Source organism: Portunus trituberculatus, chromosome 13 (genome assembly GCF_017591435.1).
Source record: "Portunus trituberculatus isolate SZX2019 chromosome 13, ASM1759143v1, whole genome shotgun sequence".
NCBI lineage: Eukaryota > Metazoa > Arthropoda > Malacostraca > Decapoda > Portunidae > Portunus > Portunus trituberculatus.
The window spans coordinates 8811768-8831780 of NC_059267.1; the positions used below are offsets into that span (position 1 = coordinate 8811768).

Genomic DNA, 20013 nt, shown 5'->3' on the forward strand with positions numbered 1-20013 from the left:
AAGAGTGGCGTCAGATATTTAGATGAAGAAATGATGAAGAAAATAATTACTGCAATGATAAGACCGAGGCTTGAATATGCAACAATACAGTGGGCTCGAACTTAAAGAAACACATAAGGAAACTAGAGAAAGTACAGAGGGCTGCAACAAAAATGGTGCCTGACTTAAGAGATTTGACTTATGAAGACAGACTGAAAAGAATGCAACTTCCAACCCTGGAAAACAGAAGAGAAAGGGAGACCTGATAGCAATATACAGAGTGATGATTGGCATGGAAAAATGGATAGGGAAGATCTGTGTATGTGGAATGAAAGAATGTCGAGAGGGCATGGGAAAAACTAAAATGGCCACTTATAGGAGAGATGTGAAAAATATAGCTTCCTCATAGAAGGGTGGAAGCATGGAATAGTTTAGACGTGGAAGTGGTCAACGCAAGGAATATTCATGATTTTAAGAAAAGCTGGACATTAATAGATATGGAGACGGGACAACACGAGCATAGCTCTTTTCCGTATGTTACAATTAGGTAAATACAATTAGGTAAATACACACACACACACACACACACACACACACACACACATATATATATATATATATATATATATATATATATATATATATATATATATATATATATATATATATATATATATATATATATATATATATATATATATATATATATATATATATATATATATATATATATATATATATATATATATATATATATATATATATATATATATATATATATATATATATATATATATATATATATATATATATATACTATATATATACTATATAATTATCTATCTATCTATCTATCTATCTATCTATCTATATCTATCTATCTATCTATCTATCTATCTATCTATCTATCTATCTATCTATCTCTATCTATCTATCTATCTATCTATCTATCTATCTATCTATCTATCTATCTATCTATCTATCTATCTATCTATCTATCTATCTATCTATATATATATATATATATATATATATATATATATATATATATATATATATATATATATATATATATATATATATATATATATATATATATATATATATATATATATATATATATATATATATATATATATATATATATATATATATATATATATATATATATATATATATATATATATATATATATATATATATATATATATATATATATATATATATATATATATATATATATATATATATATATATATTCTCATTATCCATGTTATGTCTAGGTGTACGCTCTCCTGTCTGGGGCTGCTGAGCTAGAGTTAGACACAATCTCAAAATACAATGACCTTCAAAATTGAGTTACATGACTGACTTTTACATTATGTGAATTTTATATCATCAGCATCATGTCATAACTTGCCAAGCGTTCTGTTTAGGGCTGCAAGTTCAACTAGAATTAAGACACCATCTCAAAATGTAATAAACTTTCACATAATTTCATCTTCATCTTCACCTTCTTTACTTTTGATCTTGCCTCACCCACTCCTCTATCTTGAGCAGCTGGTTGAGGTTTAGCAGACATTACAACAACTGAAATATTGGCTTGCTAGATAATTTTCCTTGCTGTTTTAATTTTGTATTGTCTGTATCATGTCTTGCCTCTGGGGCACAGATTGAGCTTGAGCTGACAGACACCATCTCGGAGCGGAATGAGCTTCACAGCCAGCTTGCAGCACTGGAGCGCATCAAGACGTCACTGGAAGGAGAGGTGACAGCACTCAACAACACCGTCATGGAGAAGAGCAGATTGGTGGACCAACTCAATGCTGACAAGGAGAGTCTTACCAAGGAAAATGCTGAGATGGAGGTATGTTTTTTTTTATGTTATAGCACCTGTAGCTGAAGAGTATGGGAAGCCCTGTCCAGCTTCCACCCATTAGCGATGCAAGCAATTTTATGTATAGTGGTACCTTTATTAGGGCCCACATTATCACCCAAGCGCATCTTTGGTGTAAGGCAGTTGTAGCTCCATCTAGAAGCTGGATATCATGGTGACATGTACGTAACTTTAAACCACTCGACAAATGACAAAGTGTCAAGATGACACATGGTAGGATTCGAACCTATGCATGGACATCTGGCCGATCCCATTCTCACCATTTTATCCACTGTGCCATCACCTCCCTGTGTTTGTTTATGTGTGTATTTATTTAGTTGTGACATCCAGAAGCCTTGCTGTTATTGTCTCACTTCTGTATTTACTATCATCCAATTTGACCTGATGTTTTAATTGCTTTTGTCTGCACCACACCCTTGCTATGTGTAGAAAGCTTTTCATTTTATATCTTCTACCAATATCTTTTTTCAGTGTGTGAGAGTGTTTTAACTTTGTGATATACAGGAAGAGAATTGCATCTCTAAATAAGCCAGACAGGCAAAAAAATCCCCAGAATGCATATCCAGACCACCTTCCTTCTCTAGGTGCGGCTGAGTGGGGCGGAGAAGGAGCTGAGTGCCTTGCGGGACACACTCTCAACACTCAAAATGGAGAAGCAGAGTGTGGAAAGTTTTGCCTCATCCCTGGAGAAGAAGTGGTCTGCCAGTGAGGCACGGCGCACACAGCTGGAGAAAGAAGCCCAACAGCTCACAGCAGACAAGGAGAAGCTACACACACAGGTCAGGGGGAGTCTTGGATTGTCTTGTACAGTCTTACCTGTCAAAAGTAAAGGCTTCATTGTGAGAGAGACTTTACATACTTCCTTTTAATAAAATAAAGTAAACTAAAGGCTTCAGTCTCAGATGTGCACTACAGTAATACAGTAAACTAAAGGCTTCAGTCTCAGATGTGCACTACAGTAATATAGTAAACTAAAGGCTTCAGTCTCAGACGTGCACTACAGTAATACAGTAAACTAAAGACTTCAGTAAGGGAGGAAAATGTTGCTTTTCAATAAAAACTGAATATAATAAATTTAAGAGGAGTCAAGGTTCTAGATTTTTTTTTCCTCTCTAATTTCACTTTTGCTCACCCAGTACTTGAGACTATAAATTATCATTCTGTAAAGTTTTATTCCAAAATTAGATCCCCCCTTCCCCCAAAGCCATTTTTTAATGTCTTGCACTGTTGCGTCATAGCATGGCTCAAGTGCTAAAAAATTATGTATCACTCAGTGCCTAGTAATTTGTTTCAGTGCAAAAGATTTTATATGAATATTTTCTCTTGATAAATTTCAACCTTTAGCATCTTACCATCAATATGAGAGAGTGGAGTCAAGACTGGTGACGACACCCCACAGGCTCACTCCTCCTTACTTGCTTAGACATCAAGTGGACAGAGTGTCATGCTTTAGCTGTCTACTTTCAGAAATGACAACCTTACAGGCATGAATTGATGAGAATTAGAATCAGGCACTTCAGTAAATTGAGAAAGAGTGGCCAAGACAACGAGAAACAAACACAGCTCTAAGTGATAGCTGAGTGAGACATATCACATGTTATCTCTCCCTCCCCTTGCTTTGCCTCGCCTTATACTATGCGTGAACTTCACTTCACGTTCCTCCACCAAACAATGCTTTCTGTATATCCTCACACTGCTGTGATCTTTATAAACACTTGTTTTATGACTACCTTTACCATCAAAACTAGACTTATTATTTATATACAGGTCACAAAAAAATTCACAACACTACTACAAAAGATTATGTTGAGACAGAAGTATGAAGTTGAATCAGATAATAACTTCACAGAGTCCCTGTCTCACCTCAACACACTAATCAAAACTCAAAGATGTCCAGACCAGTCATTATATAGCAAATTGCTGTGACATTGCTGATGGTGCCTTGCGACATCCTAACTTATGAGTGAATGATATTTTCTAGAGAAGCAGGGATTTGATGCATTATCATCCTATCATGCTCCAGGAAGTCACCGCTATATACACAATCGTGTGAAAATTTCATGTTAGTCAGATGAATACAAATAGCAAAACAAGGAAGAAATGAGAAAAAATCTTCAGGAAAGAATATCTCAAAAGTAGATTTTTACACTTCAAAAGATTTTACAAAATCAGTATAAACTCTGATTAACTTTTGTTTTGTATCATTTTAAACTACAAATCAAATGCAAATTTTTCTTTGGAATCAGACTTTTTGAAAATGTTAATAGAAAAAGGATACAGAAAGAAAATTTTTTTTGAAAAGTTTTATTTGTTCTTCAAAGACAAAATGAAAATTACAAAAAATAATTCCTACAAAAGTTAGATATATGTACAAAGTTTCTATGCTAATTTTTTCAAAGCAATTAACTGAAAAACAAGTCTGTGAAATTAAAAACCTAAAAAAATAACACTTGAGTATCAACTACCATTCACACAAACTTGAAGTTTACAGAATAGCTTATTTTTACACCACCCAAAGAGAATGTTAAAGTTTCAAAGCAATTGACTTACCATAAGTGCAGTATGAGACATTTGAGGGAAGTATTATGATAATGCAGTGAACTAAATTTTTAGTCTTTGGTCTGAGAAAAATATCACTAACTAAAGTCTTCAGAGTGACAAAGAGAATCAGAGCACTAAAATAAAACACCATCTGCTAACCATCACCAACCTCTCACAGATGAACAAGCTGCAGCGGGAACTTGAGGGTGAGCTGGCCAAGGCCCGGGAGGCACGTACTGCCCTTGAGCGGCGCCTCGATGAGAAGGAGACAGAGCACAAGAAGGCCCTCATGATGCTGCGAGACCAACATGAAGAGTCCCTGGACTCACTTCGGAAGGAGAAGGTGTGGCAGGAAAGGGAATTGGGGGAATGGGAGGAAGAGGGAGGAGAGAGAGAGAGAGAGCAGCAGATAGATAGATAGAAAGAGCAAATTTACTTGTGGTATTTTTCACTTTATAGAAATTTATTGTTATTCTTGAAGAAATATGTACACACACACACACACACACACACACACACACACACACACACACACACACACACACACACACACACACACACACACACACACACACTCATGGCCATCCTTCCACCAGAACAACATCGTGACAGAGCTGGAGGACAAGCTCAACATGTCCATCCACTCAATGAAGATGGAGAGGGACGAGCTGGAGCTGAAGAAAGACCAGGAAATCTCATCTCTCAAGCGCCTCACTGAGAAACTCCAGCGAGACAAGGATGATTCGACCTTGCGCTTCGAGGAGGAAAAACACCGATCCATGATGCTGGGTGAGGGAATGGGGAATGAAGAGATGAGGAAGTAGGTGGAGAGTGGGACTGAGGGGAGTGGATGGAAGGAAGAAGTGTGAGGGAAGTGGATAGATGAAAGCAGGGTGAGGGGAATAGATAAAGGAAGATTAAGGGAGTGAAGAGTTCAAGGGACAAGTGGAATAAGGAAGAAAGTGGATTGGTGAAGGGCCAGAAGGAGAGATGACTGCATTAAATGGTTTTGACTACTTTTAATATTCCCAGTCATTGCAGTCTAGTACCCATTTAAGGCTGGTGAATCTTTCAAGAGGAAAGGTTCAATACACCTCCCTTTTTTTTTAATAATCCTTTTTGGTTTTTGCTTTAAGGAGTGGTACCTCTGGGCATTTTCCTCTTTTTGTTGCAATAGTCATCCCAAAAAAATCACAGCCATGACACAATGTAATGAGCATTAAACCTTACATATCTTGCCATCCCCACCTCACCAGCCCAACAGGAGATTGCCAGTCTGGAGGAGAAGGTGGCCGGGCTGCAGCGTGACCTGTCATCATATGAGTCACAGTTGGAGCAGCTGCGACGTGATGGGTCCAGCAAGGCTGAGGCAGGGCGGGCAAGTGAAGGTGCACTGCACAACAAGATCATTCAGCTCAAGGAGGAACTGCACACCAACAGGTGAGGCTCCGGCCCTCATCCCCCTTCCCAAAAACTCTCTCCCGTCCTCCATAGCCTCCCTCCCTGCTGCTGCCTTCCGCTGCTGCTGCTGCTGCTGCAACTGCCGCCGCTGCTGCATGGAGGGCTGGAGGTGTATTTACTTATATGCTCTATTATGTCTGGTTGGACTTTGCTGTTCCTAATGTTGGAATGTTTCTTGCCTTTCTTGCATCTTCTGCTCAAAAAAACAGAAGTACTTTCCTTTTTTTTTTTCATTGGTGTTTGATGTTTTCATAATTTTGGAGTTCAAGGTGATAGACGAAGAGAAATCTAGAAGAAATGAAGAATATAAAGTGGGAAGATGGAATTATGCCAAGACAGATTTTGGAAACCTAAAGAAATTCTTTCAAGAGACAAATTGGATGAAATTCAAGAGTGCTAAGGAGCAAATGAAAAGTGGAAGGAATTTATAAAAATATACAAAGAAGGTGAGAAAAATTTGTACCAATAAGACAACATAGAGAAGTTGGAAAGCAGGACTGGTTTAACGATAGATGTGAAAAGGCTAGAACAAGAAAAGAGGATGCATGGAAGAGGTGGAGAAGGAAAAGACGGATTAAGCAGTGGAAAGTTACAAAAGAGCAAGAAATGAATATGTGTTGATTAGAAGAGAAGAAAGAAAGAAACAAGAAAAGGATATAATTGATAAATGTAAAGACCAACCAAGGCTTTTTTACAGACATGTGAACAACAACATCAAAAATAGAGAAAGTATTGAAAGTTTAGAAGTAAATGGAGTATACAGTGAAGATCCCAGGAAATGGCAGAGGCTATGAATGGATGCTTTCGGAAGGTATTCACAAAGGAGACTGCTTTTGACAAACCACTGGTAATGGAACAGAAAGGGATTATGAAGGAGTTTCAAGTAACGGTGGAGGAGATCAAGAACATGATGGGGAGTTTAGAAGTGAGAAAGCTGTGGGACCTGATGGGGTATCAGGATGGATTTTAAGAGAATGCAGGAGCAATTGGCAGAAAAAGTTTGTGAAGTAATTGATGCCTCATTAAGGGAAGGCGTAGTGCCCCAAGACTGGAAAAGAGCTAACATTGTCCCAATCTATAAATCAGGTAACAAGAGAGACCCATTGAACTATAGACCAGTGTCACTTACAAGTGTGGTAGCTAAGATGTGTGAGAGGGTGGTGAAGACTAGATGGACAGACTTCTTGGAGAAAATGACATACTTTGTGAGTGTCAATTTGGTTTTAGGAAAGGGCGTTCATGCACGACAAACCTGATATGTTACTATTCGAGGGTGATAGATGTAATACAGGAAAGAGATGGTTGGGCTGATGGAATATATCTGGATTTAAAAAAGGCCTTTGATAAGGTACCACACCAGAGACTGATCTGGAAACTTGAAATGGTAGGAGGAGTGCATGGCAGTTTACTAAAATGGATGGAAGACTTTTGGTAGGAAGAGAAATGAGAACAATAATTAAGGACAGACCATCAGAATGGGGATTGGTGGAGAGTGGAGTTCCACAGGGATCAGTGTTGGCACCAGTAATGTTCGCAGTCTACATAAATGACATGGTGGATGGGGTGTCCAGTTATGTGAGCCTATTTGCAGACGATGCAAAATTGTTACGAAAAGTGAGATGTGACAAAGATTGCGAACTACTCCAGGAAGACTTGGACAGAATATGGAAATGGAGCTGTACATGGCAAATGGAGTTCAACACGACAAAATGCAAGAAAATAGAGTTTGGCAAGAGTGAAAGAAGAATCAGGAGTATGTACAAGATAGGAAATGAAGACATAAAACCAGTCATGAAGAAAAGACCTTGGGGTGACAATTACCAATGACCTATCGCCAGAGAGACATATAAACAAAATAATTGGAGAAGTATTGAACTTATTGAGGAACATAAGAGTGGCGTCAGATATCTAGATGAAGAAATGATGAAGAAAATAATTACTGCAATGATAAGACCGAGGCTTGAATATGCAACAATACAGTGGGCTCCGAACTTAAAGAAACACATAAGGAAACTAGAGAAAGTACAGAGGGCTGCAACGAAAATGGTGCCTGACTTAAGAGATTTGACTTATGAAGACAGACTGAAAAGAATGCAACTTCCAACCCTGGAAAACAGAAGAGAAAGGGGAGACCTGATAGCAATATACAGAGTGATGATTGGCATGGAAAAATGGATAGGGAAGATCTGTGTATGTGGAATGGAAGAATGTCGAGAGGGCATGGGAAAAACTAAAATGGCCACTTATAGGAGAGATGTGAAAAATATAGCTTCCTCATAGAAGGGTGGAAGCATGGAATAGTTTAGACGTGGAAGTGGTCAACGCAAGGAATATTCATGATTTTAAGAAAAGCTGGACATTAATAGATATGGAGACGGGACAACACGAGCATAGCTCTTTTACCGTATGTTACAATTAGGTAAATACAATTAGGTAAGTATACACACACACACACACACACACACACACACACACCACTGGTACTCACAAACCGAGATTGTTGACTCCTTTGCCCTTACTATGCCTCTGTGTGCCTCCCCCACTCTGCCTCTCCCAGCCCTCCATCTCAGCAGGGCAGTATAGGAGTTGGGTGGGACATGTTTTAGTGTAGATATTGTGGATTTTAAGAGAAATCCATTATGATAATTCTAACTTGTTCAAGAAATATCTTAATAGAAAAATGTCAATGAAATCATGATTCTGAATTTTAAGTAATGGATCTGAGTGGTCATAGAAATCATGAAATCACTGAACAGTGGTGTCCATAAGCTGATGTGTGTGTGAATAATGTTGGTTTGGCTTATGTTCCCAGCGGAGGAGAAGAGAGCATCGCTCAAGAAGGAAATCAGTCGACTCAATGAGGACATGAGGTATTTACTGACTTGTGTTCACTTACTTGTTTAATCAAGTGATATGTTAGATACACTTCACAAGTGCAGGAGGTTTGCTTAGACATTTAAGACAAAGTAGAGAGGTAAAGTCACCAGTTCCAAAACCAGTATAATTTGTGTTTTTATCCAAGTTTTGTTTATTTATTCATTCTTGCAATTCATTTTATGGCACATGGAGACTTACCATGGACTGGAAATAAAAATTTAAGTGGGTAAAAAAGTTGAAAAAGCAGTAAGATTTAAAATATGATTATAAGTTGTTTATTTCCTGTTCAACTTGACATATTAACATTCACTAATGTTGATAACAAGCTATTCATTGATGATTAACTTGTGCCTTGCTTCATGATGCATTTCACACAGCAGCTTGGACTGCCTCTTGCTAATGGTCAATGTGGGAAGACAACTTAACTAACACTGTATATAATGCCCAAACTCAAGGCAACCAACTCCTGACTTACAAATGTCCAGTTTTACAATTTATGTAATGAATATGATAATTGTTCTTTGATAAATTATGAATACAATAATTGTGTCCTTTGTGGCAGTTAACCTTTTCCTCGGCAGAAACGAGTATACTCGTTTTCACTAAATGTTCTGTTTTCAGTCATCCATGAGTATACTCGTCTAAAATTTTGCCTTAAAAAACCAGCTACAGACGTATATATTCGTTTTCAGTAAATGTTCTGTTTTCAGTTGTCGACGAGTATACTCATCCAAAACTTGACCTTCAAAAACCAGCCAAAGACATGTATACTCGTCGATTCTGGGCCTTTCTAATCCATTCTACGTGTGAAATGAGTATTCTCGTCAAATCGTACACCTGGCAGAAGCGACAGGGAGGAGCGGTGGGATTTCAAGGACGCTCTTACTAGACTTGCTCTGGCAACCACTGTTGTCACATCCACATTACCACTCATTTTTTGTACCCTTTTCAAATAATTTACACCCCAAATGTCTAGTTTTGAGGAAGATAGCGAATATGAACCTTCCCTCAGAAGCTTGAATACTTCTGATGACACTGCCAGTTCATCAGACAATGAATATTTCTTGACAAGTGAGGAGGAGGAGGAGAAGGAAGGAGGTGAGGGGAGAGCTTGGAGTTTATAGGAAGATGAGTTAACTCGTATAGGTCTACAAAGGTATTTTCAAAATAAAAAGTTAACTACAAAAATGGGGGAAAAACAGTAATTACAAGCTGTTTTCATAATCAGCATGAAAAATACTATATAGAACCAAATGAGAAAATTAGTCTGAAAAAGAAACGTTTTTAACTAAAATATAGTTGGAGAGGGGTTAATGAATGCAGAATTTTGTCTATCAGTTTATGATTGCCAGAATTTACATTCAAAGAAAAATTTCATATAATTGCCTAAAAATATTGAAATTTTATTAGGTATAAATAAATTTTCAATCTTAATTTCCATACTTTCTATTTACAAACTATACACTTAGATCATAAAGACAACCTGGTAGTACATCTTAGTTCACTTGTGTTTGGTGTTCACATCCCTCCCCCTGAGGTGAAGCAACACCACCAGTAAGCCAGCACCTTTCCCGCACCAGGTTGTTTGAGGAACGGCGATCCACGGAGCTGCAGACCTTCATCAAGAAAGCTGACCAAGAGAAGAAGGATCTACAGAAGCGACTCGATGACAAGGAGAACAAACTTAGCTGTGAGTGTTGCTGTTTTGTGTTGCTTCCCTGCAGTGGAAACCTGACTCTAAAGGTGAAGTTTTTTTCATCAAGCAAGAGTTACATTTCACTTGGCAAATCACTATTCCCTTGGCTTGAAGAGATTAGAATGGTCCAAATGCATTTCTCAGCTATCATTTTGTGAAGTGGTTGGTTGTTGCCTTGTAGAAACTTGTTACAGTGACCTCATCAAGCATTTGGTAGCAGATGTCAAATATATTTATAGAGAGATGGGAGTAGAAGGAATTAAGAAGCAGAGCAGGTGCCAGATACAGGTAACTCTTGATTTACGTGTGTTTAATTTACGCGTCTTTGTTAATACGCGACCGAAAAAATATTATGATTAATTAAATTTGCGCAATCAGTTTGCTTATATGCGATTTGGCCCAACCGCACTTTCAAACTGAGCACCAGATGCAATTTCAAACTGTGCCCCAGAGAGTAGACAGCGACGGCGAGTGCTTGTGAGGGGTGAAGACACTGGCGTCCTGCGTTTATTTATTTACTAGTGTTTACTTTTATACTGTGGGGTTATTTTTGATAAGTGGATTTTTGATAAAGTGGAAAAGCTCAGAGGAGGATGGTGACTGACTGTGGTGTGAGTGGTGAAAGCAATGACGCATTGAGTGTTGTGTTTACGTACTCTTTGTTTTTCTGTTTTGCTCTTATTATTTTTTTTTCTTATTATTTCTTGCTTTTCCCTTTACTTTAAGTACACTTCTAGTATTTAGAATGGTAAATAATAAAAACATGTTAATTTAGCCAAATAAATAGTATTTTGTACAAATTTTTTTGTACCATATCCCGCATCCCCCCTATTATGTATTGTTTCTTATGAGAATTACAAGTTTGTTTTACAGGAATTTTGATATACACAATACCTCTTGGAACGCATCTATCACGTAAATCGAGTTATCTGTATATCAATAGATAGATAGAACTAAAAAAAATAAAAAGCAAAGAAGTAGAGTAAGTGTCGGATATATTGATAGATAGGAGTACAAAGAGTCAGGAAGTATTACAATCTTTCATTGCAGCACTGGAGATCTCCGAGGCCAAACATGCAGACTTGATCGCCCGCATGACGGCTCAACTGCGAGAACTGAACTCAGTGAAGCAAGATGCACAGAGGGAGACATCTGAACTCAAGAAGAAGTTGCAGGTAAGGGAAGGAAAGAAGAAGAAAAAAAAAGAAATAAGATAAAAGTTTCACCTTTAAATATATTATATAGATATATTGTATAGAGGACTCTCAGTATTCAACTCTTTGACTTCTATGTGTGAATGGAAATGTGTTGCAGTTTTAGAGAACAATAGATAATAAAGGAAGTGACTGATGGAGTGGTTCAAATCTTCCAGGGTGTTATTGTGGCTCATTAAGGTATCTGAGGCTACCTTAAGGAAGTGAAAGGTGTGTTATTAGTTATCCAAGGGTTAAATGAAAAAATGTTGCTTATCTTACAAAATATCATCACCTATTGGTTAGTTAGTTGGTCATCATTTGTCACAATTCACAGAAGAGTCATTGAGCAGTGAGTGAGTAATGATTTGAATGAGTCTTGAATGAAGGAGTGAGTGAATGAAAAAGTTTTGAATCCTGAATGAATAAAATAACTTAAGAGTCCTGACTGAATGTATAGGAAATAATAACAAACCCTGAATGAACTAGACAAAAACAATAAATCTTTCTACGACACCTCAGCTCCTGGAAACTGAAGGATTGAGCAAATCTCAAGAACTGGAGAACCTACGCCTGCGCCTCTCCTCAGAGGAAGACAGACACAACGAGAGTCGCAAGGAAGCCACCAAATTGCGGACCAAGGTGAGCCAGCAAGCCGATGAGCCAGTGTGAGGGGATGGTGCTGTGCTGTTTTGGCTGTGGGGAGAGTATTTGGTGGTGCTGTGCTGTGTTGGCTGTGGGAGAGTATTGGATGGTGCTGTGCTATTTTGGCTATGGGAAAGTATTGGATGCTGCTGTGCTATGTTGGCTGTGGGAGAGTGTTGGGTGGTGCTGTGCTATGTTGGCTGTGAGAGAGTATTGGATGGTGCTGTGCTGTGTTGGCTGTGGGAGAGTATTGGGTGGTGCTGTGCTGTGTTGGCTGTGAGAGAGTATTGGATGGTGCTGTACTGTATTGGGTATGAGAGAATATTGGATAGTGCTGTGCTGTGTTGGCTGTGGGAGAGTATTGGGTGGTGCTGTGCTGTATTGGGTGTGGGAGAGTATTAGGTACTGCTGTGCTGTGGGAGAGTATTAAGTGGTGTTGTGCTGTGTTGGCTATGAGAAAGTATTGTTTTGCTGTGTTGGCTAAAGTAATGTTGTGTTGGCTTACTTCCACTGCACTAGACAGCAATAAACCAATACATATCTGCTTCAGTTGGCAGAGTACGAGCGTGACCGAGACAACCTTCAGACAGAACTTGCCTTGCTGGAGCGGCGACTCACTGAGCTGGAGGATCACCATGCCGCCAAGGAGCATGAGCTGGCCACTAGGTGAGGCCATGCACCTACTGCATGGGAGCTTTTATGTAATGTATTAGGGTCTCAGGCCAAAAGCTAAAAAAACTGCTAAAAATAACCCCACTGAGCTGCTAATCCCTAAAGAATGGAACTAGAATGATATTATCCAGTATTGGATAAAATGTTAGGTTATGAAGTAGTGAAGAAATTGAAGAATAACTCAAACAGTGTAATTTTCAAAGAAATAGCTTTGTATTGGATGATTTAGCTGAGTTTCTACCAAAACAAATTACTGTCTCACCTCTCTACAGCTTGGAGGAGTCCCGTGCCAATGAACGTAAGCTGAATGATGAGAAGAAAAATCTTGAGAACTACCTTAATAATGCCAACCAACAGATCAGCAACCTCAAGGTAACCACAGTTGAACTTTGTGTTGTGCAGCAACACAAACTATTATTAAGGAAAGTCTAACCTGGTATAAACCTGAGTGATGATAATACAAAATGTGTGTGTGTGTGTGTGTGTGTGTGTGTGTGTGTGTGTGTGTGTGTGTGTGTGTGTGTATTTACCTATTTGTATTTACCTATTTGTGTATTACAGGGCCCGAGCTAAGCTCTCTGTGTCCTGTCTCCTTGTCCACTCTTGTCATATCTCTCTTTCATCTGATTGACACACACCGCGTCAACGACATCACTGCTCAGTTTATTCCACTTATCAATACTACGATGTGGGAAACTGTACTTTCTCACGTCATTTAGACAGATGTCCTTTATTAGTTTTTTTCCATGTCCTCGGAGGTAATTACTTGTGGTCACCTTTATCAATTCTCTGTCCAGTATGTCAATCTTGTTCACCAATTTATACATAGTTATCATGTCTCCTCTTGTTCTTCTCTCTTCTAGTGTGGTCAGCCCCAGCTTCCTCAGTCTTTCCTCACAGTCTAACTCCCTGAGTCCTGGTACCATCCTTGTTGCCAGCCTCTGTACCCTTTCCACCTTCTTCACATTTTTCTTCATATGCAGTGACCAGACGCAAGCTGCATATTCTAACTGGGGTCTTATTAAGGTGCATAATATTTTCTTCATCATTCCTTCATCTAGGTAGTGGAATGCAAGGCCAATATTTTGGAGCATGTTATATGTTTTCCCAAATATCTTGTTAATGTGTTTCTCCGGTGACAGAGTGTTTTGCACGGTTACTCCTAAGTCTTTCTCCTCATTGGTCTCTTCAATCTTCTCACCACCCAGCCTGTAATCCCTGTTTGGTCTGTATCTACTTCTTCCCATTTTCATAACATGGCTCTTATTTGTATTGAATTCCATCTGCCACTCTTTACTCCACTCATATTTTGTCAAGATCTTCCTGTAGCTTGTTACAATCTTCCACATTCTTTACTGTGTGTGTGTGTGTGTGTGTGTGTGTGTGTGTGTGTGTGTGTGTGTGTGTGTGTGTGTGTGTGTGTGTGTGTGTGTGTATTTACCTAGCATTTACTTAGTTGTATATTACAGGGTTTGAGCAGGGCTCATGGTGGCCTGTCTCCATATCTACATTTATCCAACTTTTCCTTAAATTTGTGCACACTTTCTGCTGCTACAATATCTTCACTCAATCCATTCCAGTGTGTGTATAATAATAATAATAATATACTGTTTATTAGGAATTGCAGTACATACATACTGAAATTATACATAGTTATGACTAGTATCTTAGCCTAGTGGTTTATGGCTCGTACCATGGTGGGTATCACGTTGTTTTGATAACGTTTGGTGTGAGGGACCCTTATGGGCATGACCACATTGTTGTGGCATGTGGTGTTGACAGGGTAAGAGGCGACAGGGGAGAGAAGGTGGCGAAGCCTTGATTGACACAGCAGGGTTCTGCCTAGTTTCAACAGGGCCTCGCAGTGTTTGTTAGACAGTCTAGGAAGGTTCCGAGTGGTCAGGGCCAAGGATGATACCGCATGCCCTCTTCTGCACATTCTCTAGCTGATGCTGAGTGGAGGTGAGAGAGGAGGACCATGCTGGTGAGGCATATGTGAGTCTTGGCAGAATAAAGGTGAGGTATATACCTTTTAACTCCTTGGCTGGTGTGCCCAATGATTTGAGTCTGCATAGCATGTAAAGTCTGTAGGCTACCAACCTAACTGTGGTAGTGATACGCTGCTTCCATGTCAGCTGGTCATCCACTGTGACCCCAAGTAGCTTGGCCGACCAAACCACTTGGAGGGGATGAGGGCCCAGGGTGAGCTGGGGAGGGGAACTGCCACCAAGGTGTAGACATGCATTACCACAGTTTTGGTGTGGTTGATTGTCATCTTGCTCTCCTCTGTCCACTGCTGTAGTTGTTCCAACTTTGCTTGAAGTGCTGAGTATTCTGGGTTTTTGTTGTCAATTGGCAAGCCCACAGTACAGTCATTGATGTACTTCCAGTGATGAGTGGTGTTGGTGATAGCATCATTAATCAGTATTAGGAAGCACAGTGGAGACATCTTGGTGCCCTTGGGTACTCCATGTGTTAGCTGTTGGAAAGAGGATATATAGTTCTGATAGCGTACGGCTTGTTGCCTCCCGTGAGGAAGCCAGCCAGCCTTGCTGTCAGATGAAAGGGGAGACCTAGACTGACGGCTTTGTTGATGACAAGAGTGGTCAACTAGATCAAAAGCTTTCCTGAAGTCCACAAAGCGACTGCTAAAGAGGTGTTTCGTTTGTCTAGGTGACTGAATGAAGTCAAGGAAGCTGATGAGGTAGTAAGAGGTGGAGGTGACTCTAATATTGCCAAATTGCTGGATGTCTAAGGAGTTACTAATTTTGTTGTATGCCCAATCAAACACAAAGTCTTCACAAATGAGGGGCATAAGTACTGAGAGAGAGATGCATTTATTATTGAGTAGAGAGGAGTGGCTAATTCTGCAGCAATTTCTTTATAAATCTTAATGGGAAGATCAGTAGGAGTAATGGACCAAGGTTTAAGTTTTAGAATTCTATTGTAAACATCCATCACCTGGATGGTGGGAGGAGAGGAGGGAGCAGGGAGGTAGGAAGGGAGAGGAGAGGAGTGGAGGGGTGGGAAGGTTTGACAGATCATGGTGGTGTGAGTTTATCTTGTCCACCGCCACATCAGTGGGAAGGTGTGAGGTTCAAGGAAGAGGAGGGGACTGCTTTTGTAGACCGCATAAAGCCTTAATCTTATCGTACCACTATCTGTTGTTGCTAAGTTTGAGTAGGTGAATTTTGTTTGGGTAATAACTTGCCTTCGCAGTTTTAATCTCCCATATCACTTGTTCCTTAGTTTCCTGTACTGGATTGGGCAAGAGTGAAATGCCCAGTTTCTCTGCTTCCTGAGTCTTTTGATGCAGGGTGTCATCCACGGGGCATCAGATGGGTGCACTGTGACGCTCTATGCTGGAAAGTAGCGGTTAAAGGCTTCCCTTGTGGTGGCAACTAAATAATGCCACTTGGGGTGGACATCCTCCACCTGCAGTACCTCGTCCTATGTATGGTGCATCACCCATTGCCCAAACTCCCTCAAAACTGAGTCAGGCATGGGTTGGTGAGGTGGGTGTGGGGGCACCACAGGATGGAGAGGTGTGTGCTGCATCCCATGGCGGTTAATGGCTGTGGGGGGGTGAGTGGGGAATCCAACTATTTGTGTTAGGTTTAGCTGGTGTAGTATTTCGCTCATATCTAGGCGGTTAAAATCCCCACATATAACCAGCTTCGCAGCAGGATACTTCATTCTGAGAACATCAGCTGTGCTTATGATATGCTCATTAAGTATTAAGTAGTTGTGCTGTGGGGGCACTTGGAGGGTGGTAGACCACACAGAGAATAATAGAGGCAATATCTCAAGGGTGTGAGGGTGGCGTCACACATACCCAGAGGGCCTCCACTCCATGGGGAACGACCACTGAGAGGTGCAAGAGGCTGAAGGTGGATCAGTAATAAATTGTCACTCCCCCTCCTCTTTACTCTGACCTGAGATGGTGGAAGAGTTGAAAGTGTGTGTGTGTGTGTGTGTGTGTGTGTGTGTGTGTGTGTGTGTGTGTGTGTGTATTTACCTAGTTCTAGTTTTACAGGGCCTGGGCTTTACGCTCGTGTGGCCCCGTCTCCATATCTACACTTATCCAGTTTTTCTTTAAAACTATACACACTCGTTGCTGACATCACTTCTTCACTCAAACTGTTCCAAGTCTCAACACATCTTTGCGGGAAACTATATTTTTTAACATCTCTCAGACATCTTCCCTTCCTCAGTTTTTTTACAATGCGATCTTGTGCTTTGAAATTGAATATCGTATTCTTTTCTCAGGATCAGTTTCTCATTATCCACTTGATCCATTCCGTTTATCAATTTATAAATGTGTATCAGATCCCCTCTCCTTTCTCTGTTCCAGGGTTGGTAGATCCATAGCCTTTAGTCTCTCCTCATATGTCATCCCTTCAAATTTTGGAATCATTCTTGTAGCCATTTTTTGTAGTCTCTCCAACTTCCTTATGTGTTTCTTTTTATGGGGGTCCACACGACTCCTGCATATTCCAATCTGGGTCTTATTATAGTACTCATAAATTTCGTCATCATTTCTTTGTCCATGTAGTGAAATGCTAATCCAATATTCCTTAGCAAATTATATGTCTCTCTGAAAATTCTATCTATATGGCTTACCGGTTGATTGTTTTCTTCCATCGTCACTCCCAAGTCTTTTTTCCTTTTTACTTTCTCCAGTTCTACTCCATGTCCCATCTTATAGGTTCCCACAGGTCGTCTTTCACTCTTTCCCATTTCCATGACATGGCTTTTGTCCACAATGAATTCCATCTCCCACTTTTTACTCCATTTCCAGATCTTACTTGGGTCTTCCTGCAGTATTTCACAATCCTCTTTTTGCTTTATAACTCTGCACAGTTTTGCATCATCTGCAAACAGATTTATGTAGCTGTACACTCCTTCTGGCTTGCCATTTATATATATGAGAAAAAGTATTGGCGCCAATATTGACCCCTGTGGCACTGTTCTTGTCTCCACTTGGACTTCATATCTTTAACTACTGTTCTTATTTCTCTCTCCCTTAAATAATTTTCCATCCATTCCAATGTGCTTCCTTTTAAGCCACCCTTCTCCTCCAACTTCCACAGTAATCTTGCATGTGGCACTTTATCAAATGTTTTTTTTTAAATCCAAATAAATACAGTTAACCCATCCCTCTCTCTCTTGTACTCTATCAACTATTCTAGAGTAGAAACTCAGTAAATTTGTTACACATGACCGACCTTTTCTAAAACCAAATTGGCTATTTGATAATAAATTGTTGTCTTCAAGGAACTCTATCCATTGTTTCTTTATTACTCTTTCACACATCTTGCATATTAAACTAGTTAGTGATACTGGTCTGTAATTTAAAGGTTCTTCCTTCTTTCTGCTCTCATTTATGGGAACCACCTCAGCTCTTTTCCATTCTACTGGTACTGTTCCATTTTCTATTGAGCATATTTTGATGTTGTATATAGGGCTTGCTAGTTCTTCCCTACATTCTTTCAGTATTCTGCCTGAGACTTCATCCGGTCCCATTGCCTTCTCTTTATCCAATTCCTTCATCATCCTTTTTATTTCAAGCTTGGTTACTTTAATCTCCTTCATATTGATGGTCTCTCTATTACCTTGTGGCCTTTCAAATTTGGATTCCTTAGTAAAGACCTCCTGAAATTTACTATTTAACAGTTCTGCCATACTTTTTGGGTCTTCCACCATCTCGTACTCTCCTTTTAACCTTTCTATTGTTTCTTTTTGCCTTTTTTTTCCATTTATGAATCTGAAGAAAAATTTTGGTTGCTCCTTACATATTTTGACAATGTCCTTTTTGTAGTTTCTTTCCTCTTCCTTCCTCACCTTAACATATTCATTTCTCACTACCTTGAAGCTTTCCTTATTTCCTGGATTTCTATTTCTCCTCCACCTTTTCCATGCTCCATCTCTATTCTCCTTGGCCCAGCACACCTTGCGTTAAACCAATCTTTCTTTCCTTCTTCTTTAGGGCTATATTTCAGGACATATTCCCTGACTCCTGTTTTGTATATTTCCAAAAATAAGTTATATTTCTCTTACACCCTCTCTGAGTTTTCCATCTCCTCCAAGTTAACGTTTTTGAAATAGTTCTTGAGGTTCTCAATATCAGCCTTTCTGTAATTTAATCGGTCTCCTTTGTATGATTCGTCTCTATCTTCCTTTCTCTCTTCTATATCCATTTCTAATAATACATGGTCATTCTTTCCCAATGGGCACTTATATCTTATATCATCATTCATTTGTATACCCCTTGTAAAACCATGTCCAATCTTGCTGGCTCGTTGTTTCCTCTGAATCTTGTGTTTTCCTTTACTCTTTGGTCCATCATATTATCTCTCATTAGATTCAAGAATCTTTCTCCTCAGGCTTCTTCCCCCATACCACTTTCATAATTTTCCCAGTCCACCTCACAGTTGAAATCTACTAATATCACTTTTCTCCTTTCTTTAATGACTCTCATCAGACTCCTTATTGTATCATCTATCATGTCTTTATATTCTTGATTGGTCCATGAATTTGTTTTTTGGTGGCACATATGCTCCAATGATTGTTAACTCTTTTTTATCAATATGCATCTTAACATACGGTACTTCTGCTGTTCCTTCCTCACACTCCACTTGGTTTACCACCATTTCTTTCCTTAACATTATCATGACTCCTCCTCCTCCTTTACCCACTCTTTCTCTCCTCCATACATTATACCTATTATCCATGTGTATTTTTATTGCCTCATTTAATTTTGTTTCAGCCAGGCACAATATCCGGTTCTTCTTTCTTTATGTAAACTCTTAATTCTAATTTACTTGATAAAACCCCGTCTATGTTCATATACATTTTTAATCTCCTGCTCTTATCACCTTTAGTTAAACTTGCTCCACTTTTTCTTCTTCCTTCTCTTTTATATACCATTTCCTTATCCTGTCTCCTAGAATTCTCTCTAAAAAAAAAAAAAAAATGCCTTCTCTGACCTTTTATGATATTTTCCTTGCTTCTGCCACCAATTTGTTGTCTCTTCCTTTCTTCCTCATTTC

The 20013-nt window shown here is 39.2% G+C and overlaps 1 protein-coding gene across 1 annotated transcript in view; it reads left to right on the forward strand.

The window, feature by feature from the left end:
• The window catches only part of LOC123502970 (rootletin-like), a 212928-nt gene that overhangs the window by 144454 nt on the left and 48461 nt on the right, over nucleotides 1-20013 (forward strand). Inside the window, 12 exon segments of the mRNA XM_045252269.1 lie at nucleotides 1652-1846; nucleotides 2461-2655; nucleotides 4596-4760; nucleotides 5014-5206; nucleotides 5674-5857; nucleotides 8436-8455; nucleotides 8691-8748; nucleotides 10336-10445; nucleotides 11502-11626; nucleotides 12167-12286; nucleotides 12840-12955; nucleotides 13234-13333. Of these exon segments, the coding sequence (XP_045108204.1) occupies nucleotides 1652-1846; nucleotides 2461-2655; nucleotides 4596-4760; nucleotides 5014-5206; nucleotides 5674-5857; nucleotides 8436-8455; nucleotides 8691-8748; nucleotides 10336-10445; nucleotides 11502-11626; nucleotides 12167-12286; nucleotides 12840-12955; nucleotides 13234-13333 (1581 nt within the window).